This window comes from Chamaea fasciata, unplaced genomic scaffold (genome assembly GCF_029207755.1).
Source record: "Chamaea fasciata isolate MVZ Bird 193981 ecotype frontalis unplaced genomic scaffold, bChaFas1.0.hap1 SCAF_5, whole genome shotgun sequence".
Lineage (NCBI taxonomy): Eukaryota > Metazoa > Chordata > Aves > Passeriformes > Sylviidae > Chamaea > Chamaea fasciata.
This window is the reverse complement of record NW_027094090.1, coordinates 15680063-15707156: the sequence shown is the minus strand read 5'-3', so window position 1 is coordinate 15707156 and position 27094 is coordinate 15680063. Positions and strand designations below refer to the sequence as shown.

The window sequence follows — 27094 nt, the reverse complement described above, 5'->3', positions numbered from 1 at the left end:
GCCTGACAGCCTTTTAATTGCAAATTTATGATAATTTGGAAAAGGGGGGGAGGGGCTTATATTTTAAGGGAGACTCCAACCCTCCCTGGCAGATACCTGTCTATCTAAACCAAGACAGGATTACTCACATTCTTCAAGCTAAGCTAAGCATAAGAAAAAGTATTTTCTCTCTGCATTCACAATCAACTTGCATTTTAGAAAAATTAACATCTATTTCAATAGTACTGGAAGCTACCTAAAGAACCTGAACCTAGAAAAACCTACAGGCTTCCCTATGCATATCACTGAGTTTTGATTTTCTGGTTTTGCATGTCTAAGTACCTTCCTCAAAAAAAGCATGGGTTCTCATCTTTTTCCTTTTATTTTCCACACTGAATCTTCCCTGATTTCAATGAATACCACCAAAGAAAAATGGACAAAAATTAACAATACACAAACGTATTTCCAATTCACACTTACTTTAAAACAGTTGATCTAGTGATCAAGAATTTCACACCATAAGAAATCCTTTTAAATATTAAGAAAAGAATTTTAAGTCACTTTTTGCAAAAATGAAGAGAGCTTCCATTTTGAGATGAAGATTTTTAAATCTGAGTGCCTACCAGCACACTGTGTACTTATGCTACAAAGTTAATGAAGATGGAATCAATATGTTCAATGGAGCCTAAAAAGGCATTCAGCTGATAAGCCATTCTAAACCATAAATCCCATAAATCACTCTAAATCTCTCTCTAGGCTCCTGAGTTTATTTACTGGGTGAAGCTTAGATACCCAACGCAGCAATGAACACAAACTTACAGAAAGACACCTATCTCCTTGCATTTATATCTCAAACTGAACCCCACCTCTGCTGCTCACTGCAAGGCCACTGGTAGGAAGGACAGACTAGGAACTTTGGAGTTCTGGATCTGACAGACCTCTAAACACAGAAATTCCCATGTATTGCCAAGTAACATGCAAACCCATTCAAAGGCATGTATTTGTGTGAAGTTAACAACTTCAGCTGTAATGGGGAGTCATATTTAAGCATTAATAGAGGCTGCTACTGTCAGATTTGTATCTGCCAGTGCTAGTGAAACTGCAGATCACAGCTGGGAAACTGAATGTGCACACTGCTCTAGGCTAGAATGTGGTCCAGCAGAAAATCACGACCCACTTAGTCTGCTTTCACTGAGAATTTGGGAACTCTGTCTCTCCACAAGAAACTATAAAATAAATAGGAAAAACTAACAAACTAGACTTGGATGATCAACAAAAGATATATATATACACAATTATAATTCGACAAATACCATCTGGCTTTTTTCTATTTTAGGAGAAAACCTGTGAGCTATAGTCATATATACTCTCATATATGAATGAGAGTACTCTAATTTCACACTGAAAAGCTGAATTATTGTTAAAGAAATTTGTTTTTCTCCCTTGTGCACATAACCCTTAGGCGTGTTTAAGACTGCACATAAAGTTATACATATCTATATATGGTTGAAGCAGTGTGGTTCTTTTTTTGACTAACACTCTTACCGTTTTTTCTTCAAGCTTTCTATTATTTCAGATTACACTTAACACAAGACAAACAATAAGAGGTTGGTGACTTCAGTGGTGCTGTACCACTGAAATATAATTGTCTGCCACAATAAATTCCTAATGAGCACAACTCTTGCCAGTGGAAGGTTGCCCTGGTAACAAAGTTATTTGTTCATATCTTCCTATGGTTCCAAATAATTAAATATGATTTAAACCATACTTTTACATTTACTTTTAAAGAGAACAATGTGAAAAGGTTTTCCTGAATTATAACGGAAGTCGGAAAGATCAAGGCTGGGCTCAGTAGAGAGTAGGATGGTGAATTCCAGCTCTGAAGAAGGGAGCTAAAAAAATTCCCAAGTGAAAACAAGAGGTGGCAGAATCAAAAGTAGAGGCATGATCTGAGTACAGCCTCCTGAGGACACTGAAGCTTTTTAACCCAGGAGCTGTTTTCTCTTACAGACTATGGCAGGTAGTGACAAGAAGAGTCGCTATCAAGACACAAAGTATTATTACATTTATTTCCTGAAAAAATTAAAATTTCATGTTCACATTTTACATCTGGCAGGAAAGGTGATATCCCACTATGTCTGTCTCCCCTACTCCAGAACATTTAACCTACTGGCCAGTTTCAAAGTGACAAATGGCTAGAAATCTGAAAGACATGATCCTACCCAAATGTTAGTATTTGGATATTAAATATTCGTATGTACAGATACTTCTTACAAGGTAACTAAGCCACACTCTAAAGATAAAGTACTGTCAAATGAGAGAGAAAATGTTCATGAATTAAAAGGACAAAAATAATAGAATCAGTGTTGTTCACTGAAATACTAAGTGGTCTTGAAAAATACTGGTTTGGTAGAGATGCAAAATTATTCAGAATATCTTTTACTGGTAAAAAAATAAAACTGCCTTCAAAAAGTTCCAGAAAGCTGCTGTGTCACTGAATAATAAAATGACAAGTGAAATTCAGTCTGGATATACACACAGAGGTAAAAACACTGGAAAGCATAAACACCTGATGTCATCCATGACATGAACAACTAAGACAGTCAAGTCGAACTAACTATGAACAATTACCTGAAGTACTCATCTTTGATAGGAGAAATGGCATGAAAAGGAATAAATAAAGAAATAAAAAAAACCAAGGAAATGAACAACTTAAATCTCATTTATGGTGTTCTCAACTGTTTAAGAGGTTTCCATTTACTACACAAGAGAAATAAGCACAAAAAGCACAAGAAATGGCTTTTGTAAGTAGAGATATTTTCAGCTTGTAAAAAGAGTGAATGTATAGAGAGATAGAAACAGTTGTGAGACAGTTGATGGGGAAAAAGTGAATAAAGAATGATTTGGCACAATTTCTCATAACAAAGAAGTAAGTGGAAGTGAATTCAAAAGAATCTTTTATTAAAACAAAGAAGGAAATTTTCACACTGCATAAGGAAATTACAAAAAAATCACTGTCACAGGATGTTTTAAGCAGTAAACTGTAAAACAATTAGATAAATATTTAATAATACTTAATAGGCATTAAAAATCAGTATAAGAGATAAATATATAATGAAGCCTGTTAACAGAAGAAGATGGGAGGGTATATCCTTCCCCACTGTTTTGCTCTCACCTAAATGTGTCTTTGTTCACTTAACCTAATCCAGTTCAAGGATATTTGTGGTCCAAAAAGACCAGACCGGAACAGTGAGAGGTCTCACACTCCAAATTCCTGGCCATGAAAATTAAATTTGATTTCAATACTCTTATTTTGATTCTCTTGTCTCAGGTGGCTTAAGGCTTTGATTGAGACCAGAGTAGCAATACAGCAATATCTTTCTTTTATAGATTCCACAGTGTCTGTTGAGAAATGGACTCCAGTTTCAACTTTAACTGATTATTTTTTTTTAAAATAAGCACAAAACACAAGACAACTCTACTGGAGAACACTTAAATCGTTCTCATGTTCAGGGAATGAAATTCACTGTTTGGCTCTATGTGAAAAATAGAAAGATAGGAAAAAACTACAACTGCATTTTTTGAACACTTCCTAAATTCCAATGACTTATTGACAGACAAAATTCATTTTTATGTGTAACCTTTTTACCTTTTTCCCACTCTTTAATCTGTCTTTTTTTTTTTTTTTTTGGTGGGGGGTGGGTAGGGAAAAGGAGGAGCAAGAGGTGGTGGTGTTACAATTTATGTAACCAAAATTTTATTTTAATAATTCCCTAGACTTGGAGGCCTACTTTCCACTTGGAAAGAGAGAAAATGTGCTTCTGCAGTTTTTCATGAGTTTCATAAGATTTCTGGATTCTCAGAACTTCAGATACAATTGGAAAATTATACCAATATTATTTCTTAAAACTTAATATTAGATGCCTACTTTTAAACAATATCCCCTTAATCAAGAGCTAGTAATGTGCTACATAAATTATACCAACAAATAAATGGGAAACAAATATGTCTGTTACCATCTTGGCCAATAAAGCCTGAGGTCCAATAGGAGATACATGAAAATAAAAATGAACATTAAGCCAAAGAAATGAAAAATACACTTCAGTCTTCCTTGAAGAAGGGAAGATATAAATGGTGGTCAATACATTTACCTTTTCCAGAAAAAAAAATAGTGTTTATTGTGGGCAAAGAAAGCACTGGTCTCCTCGATTAAGAAAAATTAATAAATTTCAAGAAGAAAAAAATGCATTTTTCTAGACCCACCTGCAGGATTTCAGAGAGAAAGATAGAAGCTGGCAGGCTCCACCAGCAACAGGTGCTCCCTATTGAAGTTTGTATTGAAGTTTGTCTAAAGGATGCAATCTGAGAAATGTACTATCTATCAAGAAAGAAAATCTTCAGAAAGATGGCAAATAAGGACACGCAATCATTCTGATCTAACACAAGGGCTGAAATCACAGCTCTTCTCTCTCATCCTCTCTCCTTTGCACTGGCTGTGGTAGTCATCAGCCTCCTCACTTCCCTAATGTGAAGAAAACTAATAGATACGACCAAGGAGCTGAGGGGAATAGAAACTAGAAGAAAAACCTATTTCAAGCAGTGAATAAAGTAAATCAACACACCAGTACTGTCAAATTCCATCGGTGTTATTATTTGCCTTTTTCTGTGTCTTTTGTTAATCTTCATAACTGTTTTGCATTTTACATGGCAGGATTTTATAAATTCTTTCATTTGTGCCTAATTTTACACAGTAAGCTTTAAGGTACCTTGGTAACCATAAAGTTTTCCTCATACAAGAACAGGGCAATGCAGCAAAGTAGGACAGCAGGGGACCATAAACAGTACCTACCTCACCTCCCTGGTTTTGTGTTTCCAATGAGTCTGAGTGCATTATTCATGTCAACTGCACCAGCTACTTACTGGCGAGCTGGCAATACAGCAGTCAGCGACATGGTATGAAACAAAAATGCCTCCTGGCAGGTGAAAATTTAAGGCTGTACGCTTCAACTCTAAACATTCACACAGCATATGACAGCATGTATTTGGAACTGAAAACTAATATACATAGCTGCTACTTTTTTTCCATTTTCTTTTTTCTGAGCAAGTTCTTAGATATGAAACCTGTGTTGATATCTCTTCTGCAAAATAAGTACAACTACTATGGTGAGTTACACAGAGAAATCACTGCACAAAAGACCACACAAAAAGGTGATTTATGTGAGAACATCGGATCAGAAGGTAAACACTTTAATGAAAAATACATCCACTCCATTCTACATGGAAAATAAATACAATTAAGTACTTTTATGTCTATGAAAATTCCAATCCTATTTAAAACACCAGTCAGTATAACACCTTGTTATCTTGCATCCGGATAATTTGATGGCATTCCTTCCAGCTGCAAACTGCCTACAAATTAAATGTAGTTTTGAACAGTTATTTAAGCAGTTAGAAAACACTGATAATCAAAACTAAACACTGTTCTGCTCTAAATATTGGTATACAAGCACTGACATTCAAGTTCTGTATTGCCATTTCTAGTCAAGGAGGAAGAACTGGGAATGGCTGCCATCACTAGAATAGCATTGCTTCCTATCCCCCAACACAGGAGGACACAGCTCCATAAACACAGCACATCTTAGAAATGCTCAAAGGTCAACACATATTTTAAGAATTTAAATAAATGAAAATAAAAACTTCAATGGAAACAGCCATAAAATGTCTTAGTCTGAAGGAGGGATACTTTCTGAGATTTGAGGGTAAGCACATAAAATACTTTATCTAAAGTAAGACAGCACAAATGCTGAGCACTGAGGTGTCTCCACCTTTTCTAATACAGCAAGTGGAATCTTGAGTTAAAGTTAGAAGGCCATGAAAGTCAGTTCCAAACAGCAGACCAATCTTTAAAATAGTGTCAAAGCATCCTTCTGTCAAGGACCAAATATAAAAATAACTTGCATTCTGTAAGTCCATAGAATTATGTTAAACACTTAGATATACTGAATAATTCAGCCAACATGCTACTTCATTTTACCAATCCTTTGTGCCAAAAAAGATAATAACATATAACATAAAAGGCAAGATATAATAAAAGATAAAACTCAGGTCTCATGTTACATTATTTTGGTTTGTGGACATGAACATTCATATTAATCAGTTTCAGTTCTGTGGATTTAAATTTTAAATGTCTTGGCTATAACTCAGCAAGCAATTTCTATTTTGAAAAAATTTACAAAGAATTTACTGAATTAAAAAAAAAAAACCACAGAAAAAACCCAAAAACCAAGGCTTGAAACAAGTGAAAAAGTGGGATAATTCACTCATTAAAATGCAATTCAGGTTAAAGAATAAATCAAACTAAATACTTACAGCTAAAAAGCTTTCCCAACATATCTTTTGTAAGCAAAATTGCATAGTGTCTTTACTTTTTCTACTTTACACTGTCCTTCAGAAGACAGTGATGTATTTTAGTGGATTTCAGATGCACTTACAGAATGACAGAGTATTTAGTGAAGTGAGGATTTGGGAGCCTTTCCAAATTTCTCTTCCCCTCAACTCTAACTAGCTCAAGTACAGGTATTTTGGATATGTTCAATGACTTACTCCACAGGCCCTAACAACTGACTGATAAATCCTAAATTAAACTAGACAGAGAATATGACTCCAGCCAGAGTACTCTTACTACAATATATTCCACCACAGAGGTGGACATCATTAAAGTGTCCAATTCGATTCTCACGAAAGTCACTGGAAAAACAGTAACAAATACAGAGACAGAATGCAGCTCCAACACCTCCAGCCAAGAGCAGTTATCTCTCACACTAGGAAATACACAACAGCAGGCTATTTAAGTGTGCTGTTATTCCCCTGAAAACCCTCTGTTGCAGCTCATGAGAAACTGGGGCCTGCTGTGAGAATCACCAGTCTAGAACTTAAGCTGGAAACAGCACAGTATTTATTTTTTCACTGAAACGGGTAAACAGGCAGCTTGGCAAAACAAGGGATGGTTTCAACTTTATTGGGGAGAGAGGAAGACAAAAGAGAAAAATTTTATTTTCCATGAAAACAGCAGCAGCAGCAGATCCTCTGTTTCAAAAGGTGCCACTGGTCTCTTCTCATTGGATTTCTGCAGGAAACAGAGCCAGGGTGCACTTCTGGTGCAGACATGAAGGGATCTGATAATTCCACCTGCCTTTCTATTGCCATTACAATAAGGAATCTGACTGTCCCACCCATCCTGAACCCTCCTCTGATGCTGTTCCTCTCTCATTCCCACATCATGACACTCACTGGGACTAGAGATGACAGTAAACAGGCCCTTCAAAATGCCCCACCCTTCCCATGAGCCACAAGGTAGGTAGAGTCTTAGCAAAAGCCTGACATCAACAGTGTAGGGATGAATGCCTGTAAATGTCCCTGCTGATGTTACATAACAACATGATTAGCTCACCTTTCTGAAATTAAAGTGCAGGTAAAGCTATTTCTGTTCACAGTAATTCACAAATATCAGGGAATAGAAGTCAGTACAGGCACATCCTAAGTACCCACTGAAACAGGAGACAGTAAAACTGTCTAAATCTAAGCAGAATTCCCATGTGCCATTAATATACCGCTTTAGGATACATGAGCTAGCAAAAGCAAGCCTGATAACAGGATCATCAGCCTTTGAGTTCAGGGAGAAAAGTATTTAAACATCTATCCAGCTCTTACAATTATTAGTAGGATTGTTCCTCCCATCTTTACCTGAAAAGCTGATTATATTTCTTGCCTTTACTCATTTTACATCTCTCTTTCAAATCCAACATCACAGGCTAAGCCCTTTGTAAAACTTCTTTAACAATATATCTCTTAAGTGCAAGAGATATTTTGGCTTATAGCAGGCTTTACAGTTAAAAATATGAACCACAAGAAAACCAACTGAACAAATTCTGTCACTGAAGTGTTTTCCATTTGGAAAGCAGCACTGATAATACAGTTGTAAACAATTAAGTTAGAAATCACAGGCAACAGAATGGCTTAATGACAAGTTGGGTAAAAATCTGTAACATTATTGCTTAATACTTAAGCAAAAGCTTTGCATGAACTTTACTGGCTCCTGCAGGTTCACTGCATTCATTATCCATAGCATCGGGATGAAAAGATCCATATTATAGGTTGATAATCAGTGTAATATAAGCACAATTGAAATCTGATTAGTAACTTGAGGAATTGCTTGAAGTTGCATCAGAAAAAGGTCTCTACATTAAGACATCCTTATTGGTTTTAAATACACGATTAAATAAGATGTGCATACAGAACAGTCTACTAAATAATGAAACCTAGGAAACAGCACAGATCTGCTGCACCTGCTGAGTCAAAACACAGAATTACTCCTTAAGCTTGTTCAATATACAAAAATAGTCTCCCCTCTGTGTATAAGAATTCCATTTAGGTATTTAGATATAAATACCTTGAAGAAACCTTGATTTAAAAGATACCCTTGGAAATCCCATGCAAAGATTTAAGTATTAAGCTTTTAAATACTACTTTAAATACATCCGATTTTTTTAAAAATATAATTAAATAATCAGAAGCACTTGTTATGGATAAAGATCCTATTGAAGTGCAACTTGAGAGGTGCCTACAGACTACCAATGAAAAAGGATTCCTTTCAGCATGGCAATAGGTTGAGGAATTAACCCCAGACTTCATTTTCCAAGGAAAATTCTCAACATTATCATAGAATCATAGCTCAGAGATGAGCTCAAACTGAAATTCTGTCAAAAACATCTACTTTTGGGGCACATATGGGTGGTTAGCCGGATTAAGGAGGCTCTCTTACACGATTTTATCATATAGATAAGGCTAATGTTTAGGAACTAAGTGCAATGCTAGAGGTAGCATGGCAAAAAACCTTCAGGAGCTAGAAATACTTCAGCAACAGCAACAAAAATTATTCAAAAGGAGATAAATTACTTACAGTAAAGCATTTAAATAGCTCAATCCTTCAAATTATCAGAAAGGTCTTACAAAAATAAATATTTTACACTGGAATAATACACCTGGTAATGAAACAAAGGAGGCCAAAGAACCTCAAATGGAAACAATAGCCATGTTCAGTTCAGATATTTGTTGAAGATAAACTCTGCAAGGACACCACCTCTTAGAACAGATTAACAGTAGATAGATTACTCATTTCTTAACGTGTTCTTTTCAGATTTGGATACCATCAGACTTCACTGAAACAACTTACTGGACTCATTAAATGAAGAGCAAGCAGTTCTTCACCCTCTGTTACAGGCCTGGATAGATGATCTAACTACACATTCTGGCATTAAAGTGTATGAAACTATTGGAACATTTCTACATAATGAGTAGATATAGACACTGATATTTAAAGATATTAAATATTATATCTCTTTACAAGGCATAAGTTATGAGTTAATCTCATATTTACTGACTAATACAGCTGAAAATTCTTACGGAATTTAAAATACTATTACTTTTCCCTCCCCCCGCTAACTTCAACAACAAAGTTGGTAGATAAGGATATATAGTTTAAACATATAGCCAAAAATTGCAACCAGAAGCTACTGGAACATCAAGTAACAGAACTAAGAATGGGTAAACCACTTTTCTCAAATAATAATTCTTTCTCTTGAAAATAAGAAATTATTGAGGAAAAATAATTACCACAACAAGAGGTCAGCAACATAAAGAGTTTTGTCTAGACAAACAGTAAGACAAAAGACATGGCAAAGGATGAGGAACCGAAGATTGAAGCTGATATTGGATTGAATAGTTAAGCAGATGGACAATAAGAAGCCTGAAACTCAGAATTGATGGAGGACATTGATTAGGTACAATTCAATGTTTTTCTTCTCTGAAGAGACAGAAGGGAACATTGATATTAACCTTGAGTGAGTGTTCATTTTAGTATTATATCATCACATCAAGTGCTTGGCTTTGAAGGGCAAGAAGACTGAAGACATTAAATGTTTCTAAGTAGTGGTGATCACTGAAGGTTTTTTTCTCTTATTATGGTGATTCTCAGATGACACTAAAGCAAAGTATTCAAGAAAAACCACTCACAAAGATACTGGCATGTTCAAAACATATTACCAGAGTTACGGAGGTTTAAGAAAGTACTTACTTGGTATGTGTCCCATAACCTGATGGTACACCGTAAAGGGACTTCTCTCATCAGCAAGTTATTCATCCAACGGAAAGCAAATTGCAAGTATTTCACCTCATGCTGATCCAAGTGCCTATGAACTTGTTCTGAAGACAGAATAAACAGGTATTTTACTGCAACTTCTCTGAAATCTTGAAGTATCAAGTGCAGTGCCTAAAACAATAAAATACTCCTCCAATCTCAAGGAAATAACTTTCGGTCGTGCATGCAAATTCTTACAACCAAATGAGAACACCCAAAGTATAAATTAGTTAAACATTACACTGGACTGATTTTTCTGTCACTAGATGGATTAAATAACTGGTCTGAGTTGCACTATCTTAATAAAACATTAAGATCAGAGTTTTACAAAATACAAAAAAAATATACAAAGTTATAATTGTGAAATTATTAGGTACATATATGCTCACTAATTCCTTAGGCTACAAATTATTTGGGTCAACACTAAAAGAAACATCACTTCAAATAACAATGGCATTCAAAAATAAAACTTTGGCAATCAAAAAAGAAAATTATTAAATTAAGAAGGTAAAGAAATATAAGGAAAGGACATGTAAATGTTGCATTCATTTGAGACAAGAAGAAGTGAGATTAATGTTAGGAAATACAGTGAGAAAACTTGAACTAATTTGCAGCTTAAATAATTTCTTAGTACTACAAATAAATGCAAATAAAACCAGTACCAATCAATGGTTTCTAAACCAGTACTCTCAAACACTGTGTTTATTGTAGAACATATACTATTTGAAAGCTGTGATAATCACTTGCGCGGGTTATTGCTAGAGTAATAGAAATAATCTGCAACATGGCTTGTCTATATTGAGAGAATTTTCTGCAAAAAGGATCACAGACATTCTGTTAACAGGCTTTAGTTAACAGGCTCAAATATGACATTAGCATGGTGTCGATGACAAATACTGCAGAAATGCTAATGTCTTATTTTGGACAAATTTATGACAAGAAGTCTTTGTTAAAGCCTAGTAAGACATTCCTACTGTCTTTCTGTATACAAATACATTCTTTGCAGATTTCTGCTGCCCAGATCATCCGCTCATCCAAATTCACAGAGGTGTATTATCAGCTAAAACAGTGAGTAAATGCTCATCTTCCAAATTTTACAAATTTAAGAAATATCTAAAAAGGCACAATACCACTAAATTAATTAAAAGAATAGTCCCAAGAGTATGGCAGCACTATTACAGGAAGCATTACCTAGATAAGGTAACAGAAATTAAGTGATACTAAATTATAATAAAGACTGAAGCTGTTCATTTTTTTCTCCCCCTCAAGATGTATTTTTTGGCTATATGAAAGTATCAGCCAATATAAAACAGTTGTCTCAATATGGAAGCTGGAAGTAGAAATCTTTTAGATTTTAAAAACAATCAAGAATGAGGAGTCTTTTAAAAAACAAGACATCACAAGACATTACTCCAAAGGTCCACTTATCACATCTTGTCTCCAAAGATAACTGAAAACAAATATCAATGAAAATGTATTAAGCCCTGGTATTTCTCCATAGCACTTGTCAGTATCCATTTATCTGTGGCTAGAGCAGTCTTCAGCAGACCTGGTATCTATGTTCCTAAAGTCACATCCTTCCACAATATAAACATAAATAAACATAGACAAATTCTTAAATTGTGAGGCCCAGAATTACACATTGTGCTCAAGGTGATGCTGCACCAACACTGAATAGAGTGGGAAAATCAACTCTTTCGACCAGCTGCTGATGCTGTGTTTGACAAGCACCCCAGGATGGGACTTGCTCCCCTGGTCAGGACAAACCAGATCCATTTCTTCAGGGCTGTTCTCCAGCCCCTCCTCTCCCAGTCTATACCTGCACTCAGAATTACTTCATCATGGGTGCAGAACTTTCAGCTTGTTCTTGTTAAATTTTCAAATCTAATTTCAAATGAATTATTCATTGATGACTGCCATGCTCCAATCTAACAATTCCTCTCCAAGGCATCTTGCTCCTCAAGAGTCAACAGTGCCCTCCTGTAGCATCATCTGAAGACTTGGTAATGGGGCATTCAACTCCTGCATCCAGAACACTGATAACATTGAATAGAGTTGGCCTTAGGCTTGAACATTTAAGGAAGTTACTGGTAAATGCTCACCTGCCAAATATAGCCTCACTCCCTACAACTCTTTACGCCCTATCCTCTGCCAGTTCTACACCCATTGCACCATTATTAGATCACTTATTTACACCAAATGCTGAATTACTATTGTATGTCTGCCTTCGCTTTAGAAAAATCTAGCTGCAAGTTAAATGTACTGAAGTGAGATACTGGGTTAAATTTATTATTTGAATGTCACATTTGGATACCTATGTTACAGATTACTATGATTCGATAATTTAGTACATCAAGCACGATGCAAAAAAAAAGCAGTCTTATTTCTAAGCAAATTACTAACTCACAAAATTTTTGTTCTTCACACAGCAGAAACAATATTTATTTGGTTGTTTGTAACCATTAAAAGTAAGTAATGAAGAACAATAAATTGTGCCAGTTGTGATATTTCAACCATGGTAGTTAATTGCCATAATGAATTTCTTGAAAGTTGCTTTCTAGTCTAAATAAGTTGAAAAATGGATTACTAAACTCTGCTTTATACCTAATTGATGCAAGACTGGAATAGAAGATGCAGTGAGTTAAGAAGCTAATTCTTCCTACTTTGTAAGTAATTGTAAGCAGAAGCAAATTTGCTGATAAAGGTAATTTGGACCAGCATAATCTAAATCTAAATTTTCCATTTCAATGAAAATAAGTATGTATGTGCAATGAACAAGAAGATATATAATTATTGTCAGCTTTAAGGCCTCAAGTATTTTATAAAAACTACTTCTACTGCAGTTTCTGATAACAAAATTATTTTACAGTTTAAAAAATAATTCTTTAATCAAAATTTGAAAGAAATAAAAATTACATTTATTAAGCTTGCCAACACTTTCAATAAATCCACATACAAAGTTCAGGTGAAGGAAGTCTTCTGATTAAAGAATAAAATACATTACAGAGATGTATTCCAAAGTAGCATACTGTCAAAAATGGGTAACCTGTAGACAAAAACCATTTATAACTACTCATTTTTTTATTAAATACACTTATTAGTACCTTATTTTGAATGATCACATTTAGCCACCCTAAACAGATGCTTCCCATATGAGATGGGCCTATACACAGTTAAATATTTATTCTTCATGTTCAATGTCAGCATCTCATGCTGTTTCACTGAATTGAAAATTAAAATCTGTATGATTACAGCATCATGAAGCAAACAGTTAAGGACAGAAACAACCTGCCTAAACAACTTGACTGCTGTCCTGACAGGAGGATGGTGTTAGAACGAGTCCATAGGCAAGCTTATGTATGAGCAAAGAAAAACGACAAAATAATGTAAGATTATGCCCGAACTGCCAGATTACTGTGGTACAGCACAGTGTCACCACATCCATCTGTACAATTCAACATTTGAGAACATCAGCCTTTAGGTGCTCACCTTTACTCAAAGATTCCTATCAATCCTAGCTAGCAACAGTTTCTGATGTTTGACCTAGTTTTGAAATTTTGAATATTATTTAAAGTTTATTTTTCAGTCAAATTTCATACCCTGAACAATTTTTAACTCTATTTTCTCAATATATTATACATATTTCACTGTAAATATAAAAAGAACTAAATGTTAAAAATTATCAGAAATGCAGGTAAGCTAACAATCTCTCATAAAGAGGCCTTATAGTTCAACAACAGGAAGAAAAGTATTTCTCATGAAAAGCCACACAATTTTTCTTAAGAAGTGCAAGAGTAACTGCTCTGATACCAAAGCAAAATTAAATAATGAGCCAATCTTTGCCACAGGAGCTTATTGGCTCTCCCCTTTGCAGGCACAATGCAAAATTTTTTTGCATCAATCCTTAACGTACAAAAACATGTTACAGAAACACATTAGCACTCCTGTTTTCCATGGAATCATATAATCATTTAGGCTGTAAGATCTTGATACTAAAGCATTAACCTAACACTGTAAAGCCCACCAGTAAACTATGCTCCTAAGGGCCACATCTACACATCTTTTAAATACCTCCAGGGATGGTGACTCAAACAGTTCCCTGGGAAACCTGTTCCAGTCCATGATAAACCTTCTGGTGAAGAAATGTTCCCAGATATCCAATTGCTGCGTTTCTACATGAGGCCAGAGTGTTATTAGCCCCACAAAGGTGCATCAACTCCTGAGGGTTGCCCGCAGCCCCTCAGAAATGGCGTATAAAAATAGTAAGGCGGCATGATCGGAGGTGTTTGAAAAGCAAAAGGTTTTAATTAACATGAAAATAACAAACTATACAAAACAAAAGAGTGAGCTGTGAATGGTGCAGGGAGGATCCATACACCTGCTAAGATACCCCAAGAATGCACCAAGAGTCTCCATGCATTTAAAGTATATAATGATTGAGGAGGGGTTTCTGGCATGCTGTCCAATAGAAATAGCTATAAGTCTTGAGTTATATTTCAAGGATCCAAGAGGGGTCTTTGTGCTGGAACTGGGCCAATTATGGTGAGAAGAGCATCGAAGTTCTGGTTCTTTTTCCTTGTAAGTTCAGGAGTGAAACTTAAACTCTTTCCTAATATGGAAACACCCGTTACGGTGGGAGGTACACTACTACATCCAATCTAAACCTCTCTGGCCACAACTTCGTCCTCTTGTCATTTCCTCCTGTCCTGTCACTTGTTATTTAGGAGAACTGACCAACCCCCACCTGGCTACAACCTCCTTTCAGGCAACTGTAGACAACAGTAAGGTCTCCCCTGATCTTCTTTTCCAGGCTAAACACTTCCAGCTCCCTCAGCCACTCCTCATTCATCAGACTTGTGGTCCAGAGCCTTCCCCAGTTCCATTCCCCTTCTCTGGAACACCAGTGTTTTAGCACCTCAACATCTTTCTTGTTGTGAGGGGCCCAAAAGTGAACACAGGATTTCAGGTGTGGCCTCACCAGTGTTGAGAACAGGGACAACCACTGCCCTGGTCCTGTTGGCCACTCGTTTCTGACAGAGGCCAGGATTACACTAGCCTTCTTGGCATCCTGGGCACATGCTGACTGATGTTCATCCAGCTGTCAATCAGCACCCCCAGGCCCTCTTCTGCAAGGCAGCTTTCCAGTCAATCTGCCCCAGCCTGTAGTGCTGCAGGAGGTTGTTGTGACTGAAGAGCAGGACCTGGCATTTGGATTTGCTGAACCTCACAAAACTGGCCTTGACCAATCAATCCAGCCTGTCCAGATCCCTCTCCAGAGTCCTCCTATCCTCCAGCAGATCAACACTCCCACCTGACTTGGTGCAAACTGACTGTGGGTGCACTCCATCCCTATGTTACAGTTCCCACATACGGAATCTTGCTGTCCAAAAGAAAGGACCTTGTCACCAGTCAGCGACTGCTTTCTTTTTGAGTACTCTATTTGTTGAAAGCTAATTTTAAATCTAATTGTCTCTCCTGAATAATTTCTACACTGTTCAAAGCCAGCATGTTTATGGCCTACAAAGGTAAGAGTTTGGAGTAAAATCTCGACACCAGACGTTGCCAGATGCAGAAAAGGCTTACAACCTACAATGTGAAATTCTGAACAAAAGTAATTTTTTCAAGACTACAGCTTAGCAATGAGTTATTCATAGTTATGTGTATTAACTTTTATTAATACACATTAATTACAAATTAAGTTCCTGATGACTGAAGAAGACATTCTAAAGATCATAAAGATCACTTCAAGACAAGATCTCATCATGATACATAATTCTACTTCAACTAATAGTAGAGATCCAAGTCAAATATTTACAAGCTGATTATATCTTGTTCCAGATTTAGTTTATTTTTTATAATTGGTTAAAATCGTCCACTGTGAAAAATTACAACAAAAACATTAAAAATACACTGAAAAGTGCTAAAATGAAAATATGTCTGGCAGAAACACAGAAGTATTACATTCTCCTCATGACCTACAATTTAAAGATAATGGTCTAGTTAAATTTAGCTCACTAAACGTGTAGCTTGTAGCTGGGACTAAGAAGTATATTCATCATAACAAAAGATATAGTCCATATACTAATACTGAAAAGCCCAAGACACTGCTATCAAAGCAAAAGAAGAATATACTAGAGGAGGGAAGGGAAGGCCTGGTTGCCTCATGGAAACAAATGGAAGAAACAATTTTGTGGTATGTAACACCAAATGCAGGAAAATATTAGCAAAAACATTTAGTAGTAATCAAGAAATATCTACCCTTCTAGCTAGAAGTTAAGAAAAACCCCATATTTCCAGATGGACCTCAAACTTAATATTCCAAGTGCAACAAAGAAAACATATGTTTGAGGAGACACTTGTACTTCTAGGTACCATCACTGGACTTCTCAAGACTGTTCTTCTAAATCATAACTGTGTGCATTCATAAAAGGGTTTATGCCTGACACTTTCTAGACTCCCCATCATGTGAAAAATCTTTTTTCTTCCCTTTTTTCTCTTTTTTTAATTTGCTATGAAAATAGTAAGGTTTAGCTATTTAAAAGTTAAAGTGCTTACAAGCAGTCAGGAATTTACAAATTATTTTACAGTCAGTCTCAACTCTTGCTAAGGTTTCTGAACTCTGTAATAGCATACAAATACAATCTCCACAGTAAAACATAAAAATATTATTTAAAAGATATATTGATTAATTATAATTGCCAGTGAACAGCACTTACAAGTGGATTAAAGTATAATACAGTAATTACAATCATAAAATCAGATATATAAAATAACTACTGCTGAGCTAAATAAAATAGCTTTATTAAAATGAGAAAGAGCTTTGGAGTACAAATTAATTAAAACAATTATGAAATGCTTACAAGATTTTCCATCACTTCAGCACCAAGCTGACAAAAAAAGATGGACCAAGAAACAAGGTCCTTATTAATCACTCATTCTCAATCACAGCAGTAAGGTCTAAATAAATTCTATGTCCATCTCCAATTCAAAATGCTTTCACATGGCTGAGAATACCAGTTTTGCAATTCTTGCAATTAGAGCTCTTTTTTCCAGATACTTCAACACAGTCCTAATTCAAAGTTATCGGTGTCTGTAAAATGTTTTACAATATAATTAAACATGAACATAATTTTGCACATACAATTATGCATTCTTTAACCATCAAGCAAAAAATCATTAGCATGATTGAATACGTAACAAAGACAGATCAAATGCCATTTATTACCACAGTTTCATTATCAGTTCATTGTATGAACACCCAAGATTCAAATTAAAAACCAAATTAATTAATCTGTATCCATCACGTATATTGAACAGATAACTTGTTCTGTGAGTTCTGATTAAACAACAGTAAATTGATTAATAAGAAAATGTATTAGTCTTGGTTGATATTTTGTGGTTTTGAGAGTCAGATTATTCTAAAGAAAACAGCAAAACAATTTTCTCTGCAGTTTAAAAAGTTCTATCAGCAGAGAAACTGAATGTCCTTCAGAAACTATGGAAGCATTAAAACTACTCATGAGGTATCTCTAAGTACTTTTTGGCTTAACTCATCATATGAAATTAAGTTCTGAGTAGAACTATAAAATGTTTGTGTTTGGAGCACTGAACAGTTCTATGGGAATAAGCACCTTTGCCTCCAGAGACAAGAACCTGTTGAATGCAAAACATCCACACAACATTCAGAGAAGAAACTGTAAGAATCCCAAGCCTGGACATTTAAAACTTTAGCAGCCCATTAAAACCACACGGCTCTTAAATAAACTCAGACCTTAGAAAGCATAATCCTACCAGTTATAATCCTATTCTAATAAAGGACGTTTTATAAACTTCTCCAATTAAATAAGAAGACATATTATACATACATATTAAGAGCTTTATCAACCAATCTTTTAGACATATCTACAGCAAATATTTCAAAGCATGAGAAGTACACAGAATGTTCCACTCTGGTTAAACAAAAATGCATATAAAATGAAAAAATTTTACCTGACTACATTTCATGAAGAACTTGATCTGCACATATTTACACATAACACATAATTATTTACAAGAGACTTATATTTAAAATTTTTATGTGAATACCAAAACTATACAAAATACAAATCTAAGGCCATAACATGAAAGGACTTTATTACAACCCCTTAGTTTTGGCATCATCTATAGAACTCCAGATAATGGGCCAACCAAGACGCTTGTTACCCAAGAGAGAAACAAGTAAAGAAAGTATGATTAGTGGAGTTAAGATTAATTTGCTCAGAAGATTAAGACAAGAGGCATTATCTAATATTCCTGTCATTTGGTGTGATGAAAATACATATAAAACATGTCAGCAATAAGAAAAATAGGGCTTGTAAAATTATTAATAGGACACAGTTTTAAAAGGTGAAATAGCAACTTAACTGCACTTAGGAATAACTAACAGTATTTCCTCAAACAATACTATTCAGTATTTATTGAAAATCATTCTTTTAAGCAACCCAATTATAACAACTTAAATTTCACATTAAAAATACTTCTTAAGCAATCCAATTATAACAACTTAAATTTCACATTAAAAATACCTTACTCTCAAAAAATTTTAATTTTTTTACAACAATAAAATGGAAACAAACTAGAAATTGTCCCGATGAAAACATCATATGTAGGAATAGCTGTGGTAACTCTCCAAAACAGATGATCAGAAGATGCACTGACAGTGGAAACAGCAGAAATTCTGAAATTTTACTGAACCTTTGAAAAATGTAGCTGAATTACAGATAAAGTTCGTTATGAGAAAGTTAAAATGCAGCACTTTTTAATGTTCTTACGTATTTTTCTATTACTTCCATTTACAAGAGAAGAGCTAAAGTATATACAGCAATAGTAAGAGCTTTTTTAATTATTATTTTTAAACATTTTCTGCATTTTTCCATCTCTAGTTACTAAAATTTAAGGGAAAATTCTACAAAATGATCAGTGATTTTTGGTGAAAGAATGTGAAACAGTAGTAACAGAGAATTTCTTTATCTACAAGAAAAAAGATCAGACTGTGCAGAACACAAATGCACAACCTGGGTTGTGTTATTCTAGAAAAGATGGAGATAAAATGTTTTTAAACTTATCCCCACAGAAGATGCAGGATATTTATACTGTGTTGTCAATACTGGCTTTATAATTTTCTGTAATACTAATAAGAAACCAACATATATTAAAAATACTTTTAACATTATAACAAGCTAAGGTTTTTCCCTAGAACTGCCTTATTGCTAATTTGGAGAGGAGAACTCTACATGATTTTAACATCTTTTATCAATGTTTATGGAATCCCCAGACTACTTTTCTCTATAAATGCTCAGCTTTCTCCAAATGGCTACTTCAAACTCTCATGTAATTACCAGTTGTCTTATACTAAATTGAAAAAGTTGAGATTCTTTCAAGCATGACACCAGCCAAGTACTAAGCACCTGTAAATTTTGGCAACACAAATCCTGAATTACTTTGGGCATTCCTATACCATGTCTCTTTGATTTCACGCCAAAATGAAGTAAAAATGGAAAATAGTGTGCCATGTGAGTATGATCTTTTACAAACCATGAGAAATGGTTCATGATTTAGAGCAGAGAAGCTCTACTGGCATTACAGGAAAGAGAAAAGATAATTAGTTATAAGAGATTCCTTATATTTTTGAGCTATCTATTGATCCTCCCACTCCATTTTTTTGTATAATTCCAAGAAAAATCTGAATGATGATGATAAGTAGACTAATGAGATTGAATAATGTTTTATCTTCAAACTCCATCTCGTCTATATGAACATTCCATTAACAAACTAGAAAAATTAAACACAATTCATCAAAATTATTTTCCAGAGTATAAGCAGAATGAGATTATGATTAAATTAAGAGAGCATTTTGGCTGTTTGAAGTCTTCTGAAATATCCTGCAGTGTACGTACAAGGACAGTTACTTTGAGGGGAGTTGTGATCCATAAGGCTGGGTTAATGAAGGTTGCTTGAATCCCTGACGTAATGCATTAGCACTCTCCAAAGCACAAGCATCATTTTTCATCCACAGGTAATCCATTATTATTAGCAAATAAGCAGTACAGGCTTCATCCACTCACACAGCTACTTACTACATCAAGATTTGCTTCACCATGCAGTTACCCAGCATCAAGAAAATAATGTGACACAGTACCAACAGGAATATTATTTTCTGCACAGTAACCTTAATGAGCACTTAGGATAAGTACAGTAAATACAGATCAGGAGAAGCTTTTTAAAAAACAAAGCCATTGAATTTATACTAGCCATACATTTCCCTTTAACTGCAGTATAGCAAACCCAGAATAAAAAGACAAAAGCAAAAAGGAAATTAAGAGTAAACCACAATATTCAATCAAGCTATGTCAGGATTGCAGCAATAAGTTCAGGATGCCTTAGCTGAGGCATCCAAAAGGTTATGACTGCAGTATACAACCACCATTGTCTAATGAACAACTAAAACTTCATTTTAATCTTATACATACTTTGGTGTACTTTTCTTGCAAAAGAAAGTAACTGAGTGGACAGTCTTCTAGCCAAAAAGAAACAGCCCAAAGAATAATGAAAAATGTGTAGTTAAAAAACTTTTAACTGGACCCCTGTATTATAAAGGGAGTGGTCAGCAATACAAAGTCCAATTGATAACTAATTACTAATGGTATCCCTCCAGAGTCTGCACTGGAGCAAATATCTTTGTTAAAAACTAAAAACAGCATCAAATAGACTTTGTTTGCAAATGATACCAGAATGGGAGGAGTGCTTGACACACTGAAAGTTGAGGGCTACTATTTAAGGAACCCTGGCAGGCTGAAGAAATGGCTAAGAGGAACCTCCTGAGGTTCAGGAGAGGGGAGTGTCCTCTATTTAGGATGGAATAGTCTCATTCAACACACACTGATTGGGCACAGTCTGATGAAAAGCAGCTCTGCCAAGAAGGACTTGGGGATCCTGGCAGACAACAGGCTGTACCCAAGTCAAGAATGCCCTTGCAGCAAGAAAGGCCAAACATATGTTAGTCTTTCTAATGGGTCAGGGGAAGTGATTCTTCCTCTGTATTTGCCACTTGGGAAACCATGTCTGCAGCATTACATCAATTCTGTGACACTGACACATGTGAGCAAGCCCAGTGTGCAGCAGAGGAAGCTGAAACACTTCACACATAAAAGGAGGCTGGACAGAACTGGGTTTTCTCAGTCTTAAAAAGAAGTCTATGAATAGCTGCAACTACTAATGGGAGCATGTAGAGAACCTGGAGCCAAATTCTTCTCCGGGGTACACCAAGATAAAATAAAAGGTGGTGGACATAAGCTCCATTAAAAAAAAAATAATTATTTTTATAAAAAATAAAACAACAGTGGAAGTAGTCAAACTTCCAAGTTTTACCCAAAGAAGCTCTAGAATCTTCAAATCACTCAAAATTCAACAGGGCAAGACCCCACACAGCCTGCTCTAAATTGGCCCTGTCCCATTAAATAAAGAGCAATCGAGGCAAGGGTAAAGGCTTGGAACACTGACTTCCAGAGGCCCCATATAACCTAAGCAGCTCTAAATTTCCATCAGTATTTACTAGCAAACACTCATAATGTATACTGAGAACTACAAAAAATTTATAAAGGCCTCACAACTTTATTTTAAATTAGCTAAAAACAGGAACCCACACTTAACTTTCAGTTACAAAGGATGATCAAAGGACAGTATGACACAACTATTTGATAAAACTGACATATTTTTTAAAGTGTGAAGCTTTAAAAATAATGCTTCCTAAACCTAATAAGTGAGAGAAATTATTTAACTATATACCTAAAGCACTGAAGGTACAAGTAAGACTTCAGCATTTATTTTTTCCTTAAACTGTACAATAATATATTGTATTATACTTAATATTTTTTATTCAATCAAACAACAAAATTGACTATCAGAATGCTATTTCTAATTTAAAAAACTTGGTTAAACAATTTGTTTATATAAATGTTCATTGACCATGTCAAGGAAGTCTATTTATAGGAATTTTAATTATACACTTCATTTCATATATAATCATTTGCTTCAGAAATGTAAACATCAATATTGATGCAAGACACACATAAAAAGTCATATTACGAGAAGTCAGATTATTTTTAAGTAACAAAATACACTGATTTACCAATATTTTAAATATAAATGTTTAGCCACCCAATATACAGAGTTATGTCCTTATATTTTTCATATTCACTAGCATTTTAAGAAAATTTATCTACAACAAAAATGTTTACATACATTTAATATTACATACATATATTTACATTTACATACATATATTGCAATTTTACACATTTTTCTCCTGCCCTTGGTTTTTGATCATTAAAAATACCCTAATATCCTAGAAAAGCAGAAAGACCATTATCAAATATTAACAATGTACATACAAGCAGGCAAAATCTCCTATGACAAGCACAGGCACAAAAAAAAACTTCACAGTATATGTAACAAAAAGAGGGAATTAATGTTTCCAAGAAGATTATCAAATATAAAGCTACACAAGGAATATTTTTTCTAAGTCATCACTGACAGGCTAGCGTTGCAAATATATGCCTGGTTCTGCTTGGCAACATTTTGTTAATACTCTGTTCATTAATTTAACAAACTACCAAGAGAGTATGTTTAGAATGGGCAAGCATTATCTCTTGCATTTCATTTAATTAAACTTTGTTCTAGCTATATGACAGTCAGCATTTCATGAACGGAATTATTTTAAGGATGAAGGTAAAATATTTCTAAGTGCGCTGCTAAAACATGAAAGCATGATCTAAAATTACCCCTGCACATACTGTAATTTATCTATAAAATTAAAGATGTTATTTCCAGAGTTCATAATTAATTGGATTCCACAGAGAAATTATGCAGGCATTCCAGACAGCAAAATGATGCACAAAGGCACAAAACATAGTGCCGAAGGACAACCATAAACAACCACCGTGACTTGCCTGCATTACAACAACCATTGAGGCTTAATGCGAAATGAATACTGGCTGCCTTTTGTATGTGGTCATTATTCTGCTGCAAAGAAATTGCCATTGAATTTTGATTATATTGCCTTAATAAAAAGTAATGAAAGAGGCTCATGCTCTAGTGACTTTCTTTTAAATGATACACGACAGTGATCCACAAAGGCCAGTGTGCCACAAACTAATGATGACACCTCACCTGAGGAAGGGGATGTTAATGCACCATTGCAGGTGACTGCAGTGATGGCCTCTCCTGCAAACATTTTAGCTAAACACTTTCAGTGTAGCATCAGTTAGAAATTAGTTCGCTTTTGAGACTTACCATCAATCCGACTAACAAGTTCTTCTAACATCTTCACTTTCTTCTGGATCCCTGGCTGTGCAAACGTGTAGTTATCCTAAAGAGGAGACCACATACAAGTATTAGTTGCAGAACAGCAAAAAAGGTTTCTTTTCTTTCAACTAACTTTCTAAATCCGTGTATTTTTCATTGTTTTCTTATGGTGTTTTTGTTTCATGACTACATTTCCTAGGTATGCTTAAGTAAAATCATAAATCAACACACTGTACATTCCTGTGAGTCCCTACCTCTAACAGCATATTCTGTATAGCTACTCCTGCATCAACTGCTTGCTACTTGCTAAAGTAGTGAAGTTACTTTATTGCAGAAATCCAAGTGGCTTTAAAGGGCCCTCATCTTACACACCAAAATGTGCCATGCAAGGGATTTTTAAGGTGATTTTTCTTCTTGGAAATTTACAATTCTACAAATAATGTAGGAAATACAAAAATTTAGTCTGTAATCAGAGACAGGGAAAAAAATTGATCTTTTGAAGTACAGAGTAATAACTTCAAGCAGCATAAGAAATCAAGTCTGTTTTAACGTACTCATAACTGTTCTGAACTCAAGATTACAGTTAATATTATGAATCAAAATATAACACACAAGCTATGTAGCTAAAAGAGCATTATATTTGCATATATTTCCTTGAATGAATTAACTCTATATGGATTTTTAATCTGTGGATTGCAGCTCTATAATATAGACTTGAGTTTGAAATAATGAGAGCAATATTTCCACTTGAAACCCAAAGTGATCAATCTTTTAAAATAATGACATTATTTAAATATACAGCAATGTTTCTGAATATTTAATTGACAATCCCTCTATTCAGCTAATTTTGTTACAGTTGTCTTCCTGTGGTTCTTGAGAGAGTCAAAAAAAAGAGTATTATACATAAATATTTTAAAAGAAAGTTGCTATGTAGAATTTTTTGTGTGTAACCATCACATGCCTAGAAAATAAGGGTAAAGGATGTTTTGCCTCAACTGCTATTGTTTGAGTAATTCCTTTAACAACTGGAGACAAGTAATCCCAAAAATTACCCTAATTTTTTTTCAATTACATTGAAATATTAATTTCTCTTGATTTTATTTCAAATTTTAACTTGGCCTTAGAGTAAAAGAAATGATTATCAGTTCATTTTAATGTATCCTGATATGTTTTTCTATTTAAAACCATAGAAGTCTTATTGACTCTCTTGACTTTATTTACTTGGAGTTTTTTAAGTTTTATTTGATTTAGGAAACTGAAATGTAATTTAATCTTCAAATTCTGTAAAACTGCTATAAAGTATGAAGCCTAAAAGTTCACAAGGCAAAATGATACACTAATAATTCTGTAAATTAAAGTACTTCAGCCAACAAGTAATCTACAGTATGAAAAAGTATCAAAGTCTACTGTATGCTCTGATCACTTGCAACTGATCACAGCAGTAGTTACATTAAAAATTACAGCAAAATTTTCTACTGGTCTAGCAGTAGCCCTTTCTCAGTAATTAATATTAGAACTCAGTGTATAAGCCAAGCAGTATGGGCAAGGAAGCAAGAATAATTCCCCGAATTTTTTAATTTTCCACAGGAATCACCAAGTAAAATATACAACAATTTCAGCTTGTTGACATTATTTCACAAACAGAAAATGAGCATCCTTTTTAATGCAATAAAGCACTAAAACAGAAAGAATGGAAAGATTTACAGAGAATTTGGATCCATTATAATCTCATTTTGGGGAGAAATAAACTATGCCATGCACTGGAACACTGCCTTTTATACAAGTCTGACACATAACCTGTATTAGCCATGGATAATAAATATCCAGGGTACAGCATCATAATCATTTTATTTACAGAATGTACTCTAACAACAAAAACTGCATTCACTTTTTTTGTCTTAAAATGTTTATATACTGTTCTACTTATTTATTTAAACAAAATTAACTGGTGTCTCTAGAAGAAGTACTGCACACAAAGTACAGGAACATGGTATTTAATTATTTCCACTGTAACAGATCCTCTGTAAAAGGATGTTCCTGTATTTAACAGTGAAAGTCAACACAGAGTTAAAACACTAGTGCTTCGATCATTAGTCTCTCTCCAGGTAGTGCAACTCTTGACTGTGATCTATGAATCTGAAACGATTTTCTTTCCTCAAAGTCTAATTACTCCATACACACCTGGAAATGCAACCCAAAACTGCCATCTTGATTTGAAAACAGGCAAATTTGCTTTTCACTACATTTGATCTTTTGCCTATTTATTTTTCTGTTCATTATTTCAGCTGCAAATGAAAACAGCTGGGGGTCACTCTTCTACTTGTGCTGACTCATCTAAACTGGAAATATCGTTACTGGATTCCTCAGTACTCTAATTAACTGTGTTGTACATATCCCCTCCTATGACGTTTGTAGTTGACTTCCTGGAGTTTGTGAAACTGTGAGAAAGATTTCGTAAACTTAAAAGATATTCTGTTACCCACTATTCTTGCTCCTTTTGTGCTTATAGATGAAGGAAAAATAGTAAAATAGAAAAGGAAAAATATTCCAAACTCACAAAATTCATGAATCATTGCTCAGGGCTGTTGAGCCAAGACAATTCTTTTCTCAATTACTTATGATTACTTCAGAGTTTGCCTTTTGCTCATTATTGATGGTCAAAATTTCAAATGAGGAAATAAAACAAAAATTTTCAGGATCAAAACAAGGAGTTCACATAAAATATCTCTTATTTCTAAACAGTGTTCATGATGCTTTCTAGTAAGCATTAACATATGACACAGTATGTATGGTTACACACCAGAATCCATGATGAACATAAAAATTCATGCACTGGTGTGCAAGGAATATCTAAATTCCTTGACGTTCTGCTCACATAGGTTCGAACACACTTTCAGTGAACTACGCCAACCTACTTCACAGCTGAATGGTTACAGTATCTGGTTCAGACTGACACATAATTAGTCTCACCTCACAATACAGAAGGTTAGGACTTTGTAATGTCACAAGAGATCAAAACTTGCTTCAGCTTCAAAGCTTTGTGTTAGTCTGTACTCATTCTGTAGAAGATGGTATAATCACCCTACTTCCCTGCAACTACAACTAGGTTTGGCAGAATTTCTCAAAACCCAGTTGTTATAACTTAAAATACTAACATTATAGACTTCACTAAACATTTTTAAAAGAATTAAGTAATTCCTTACATTTTTTTTAAGGGTAGAGAAGTTCCAAATGGAAGAAACTTGGAAAAATGCTCATAACAAATTTAACTGAGACTGTCCTCCTGTGGCAGGGTTGGGGAGCAGGGAGAAGAGGGAGAGGGAGGGAGAGAGATTTCATAGGCACTAGCTGAAGAAAATCCAATATCTTTTTCTCTTAATAGGCGATGATGGAATAATTTTAAAAGAAGACGCAGCAAGCTGAAGAGGAATGGAAAACAATTTTTCATGCCATCATGAAGGAGAAACAGAGCCAGCCAAACTAGAAGAAAAAACACTCAGTAATTTGACATAATGACTGCAGCCAAGCAGAGGCGTAGGCACAATGCTCCTCATCTTTACAGGTCATACACACTGTTCA

At 34.8% G+C, this 27094-nt stretch overlaps 1 protein-coding gene across 1 annotated transcript in view; it reads right to left on the bottom strand.

Moving 5' to 3' along the window:
* TBC1D22A (TBC1 domain family member 22A) overlaps positions 1–27094 on the bottom strand; it is a 142770-nt gene that overhangs the window by 57866 nt on the left and 57810 nt on the right. The window contains exons 10-11 of the mRNA XM_066182937.1: positions 23504–23579; positions 10112–10239 (exon numbers count right to left, since the gene is read on the bottom strand). Coding sequence (XP_066039034.1) covers positions 10112–10239; positions 23504–23579 — 204 coding nt within the window. The remainder of the gene's footprint in view (positions 1–10111; positions 10240–23503; positions 23580–27094) is intronic.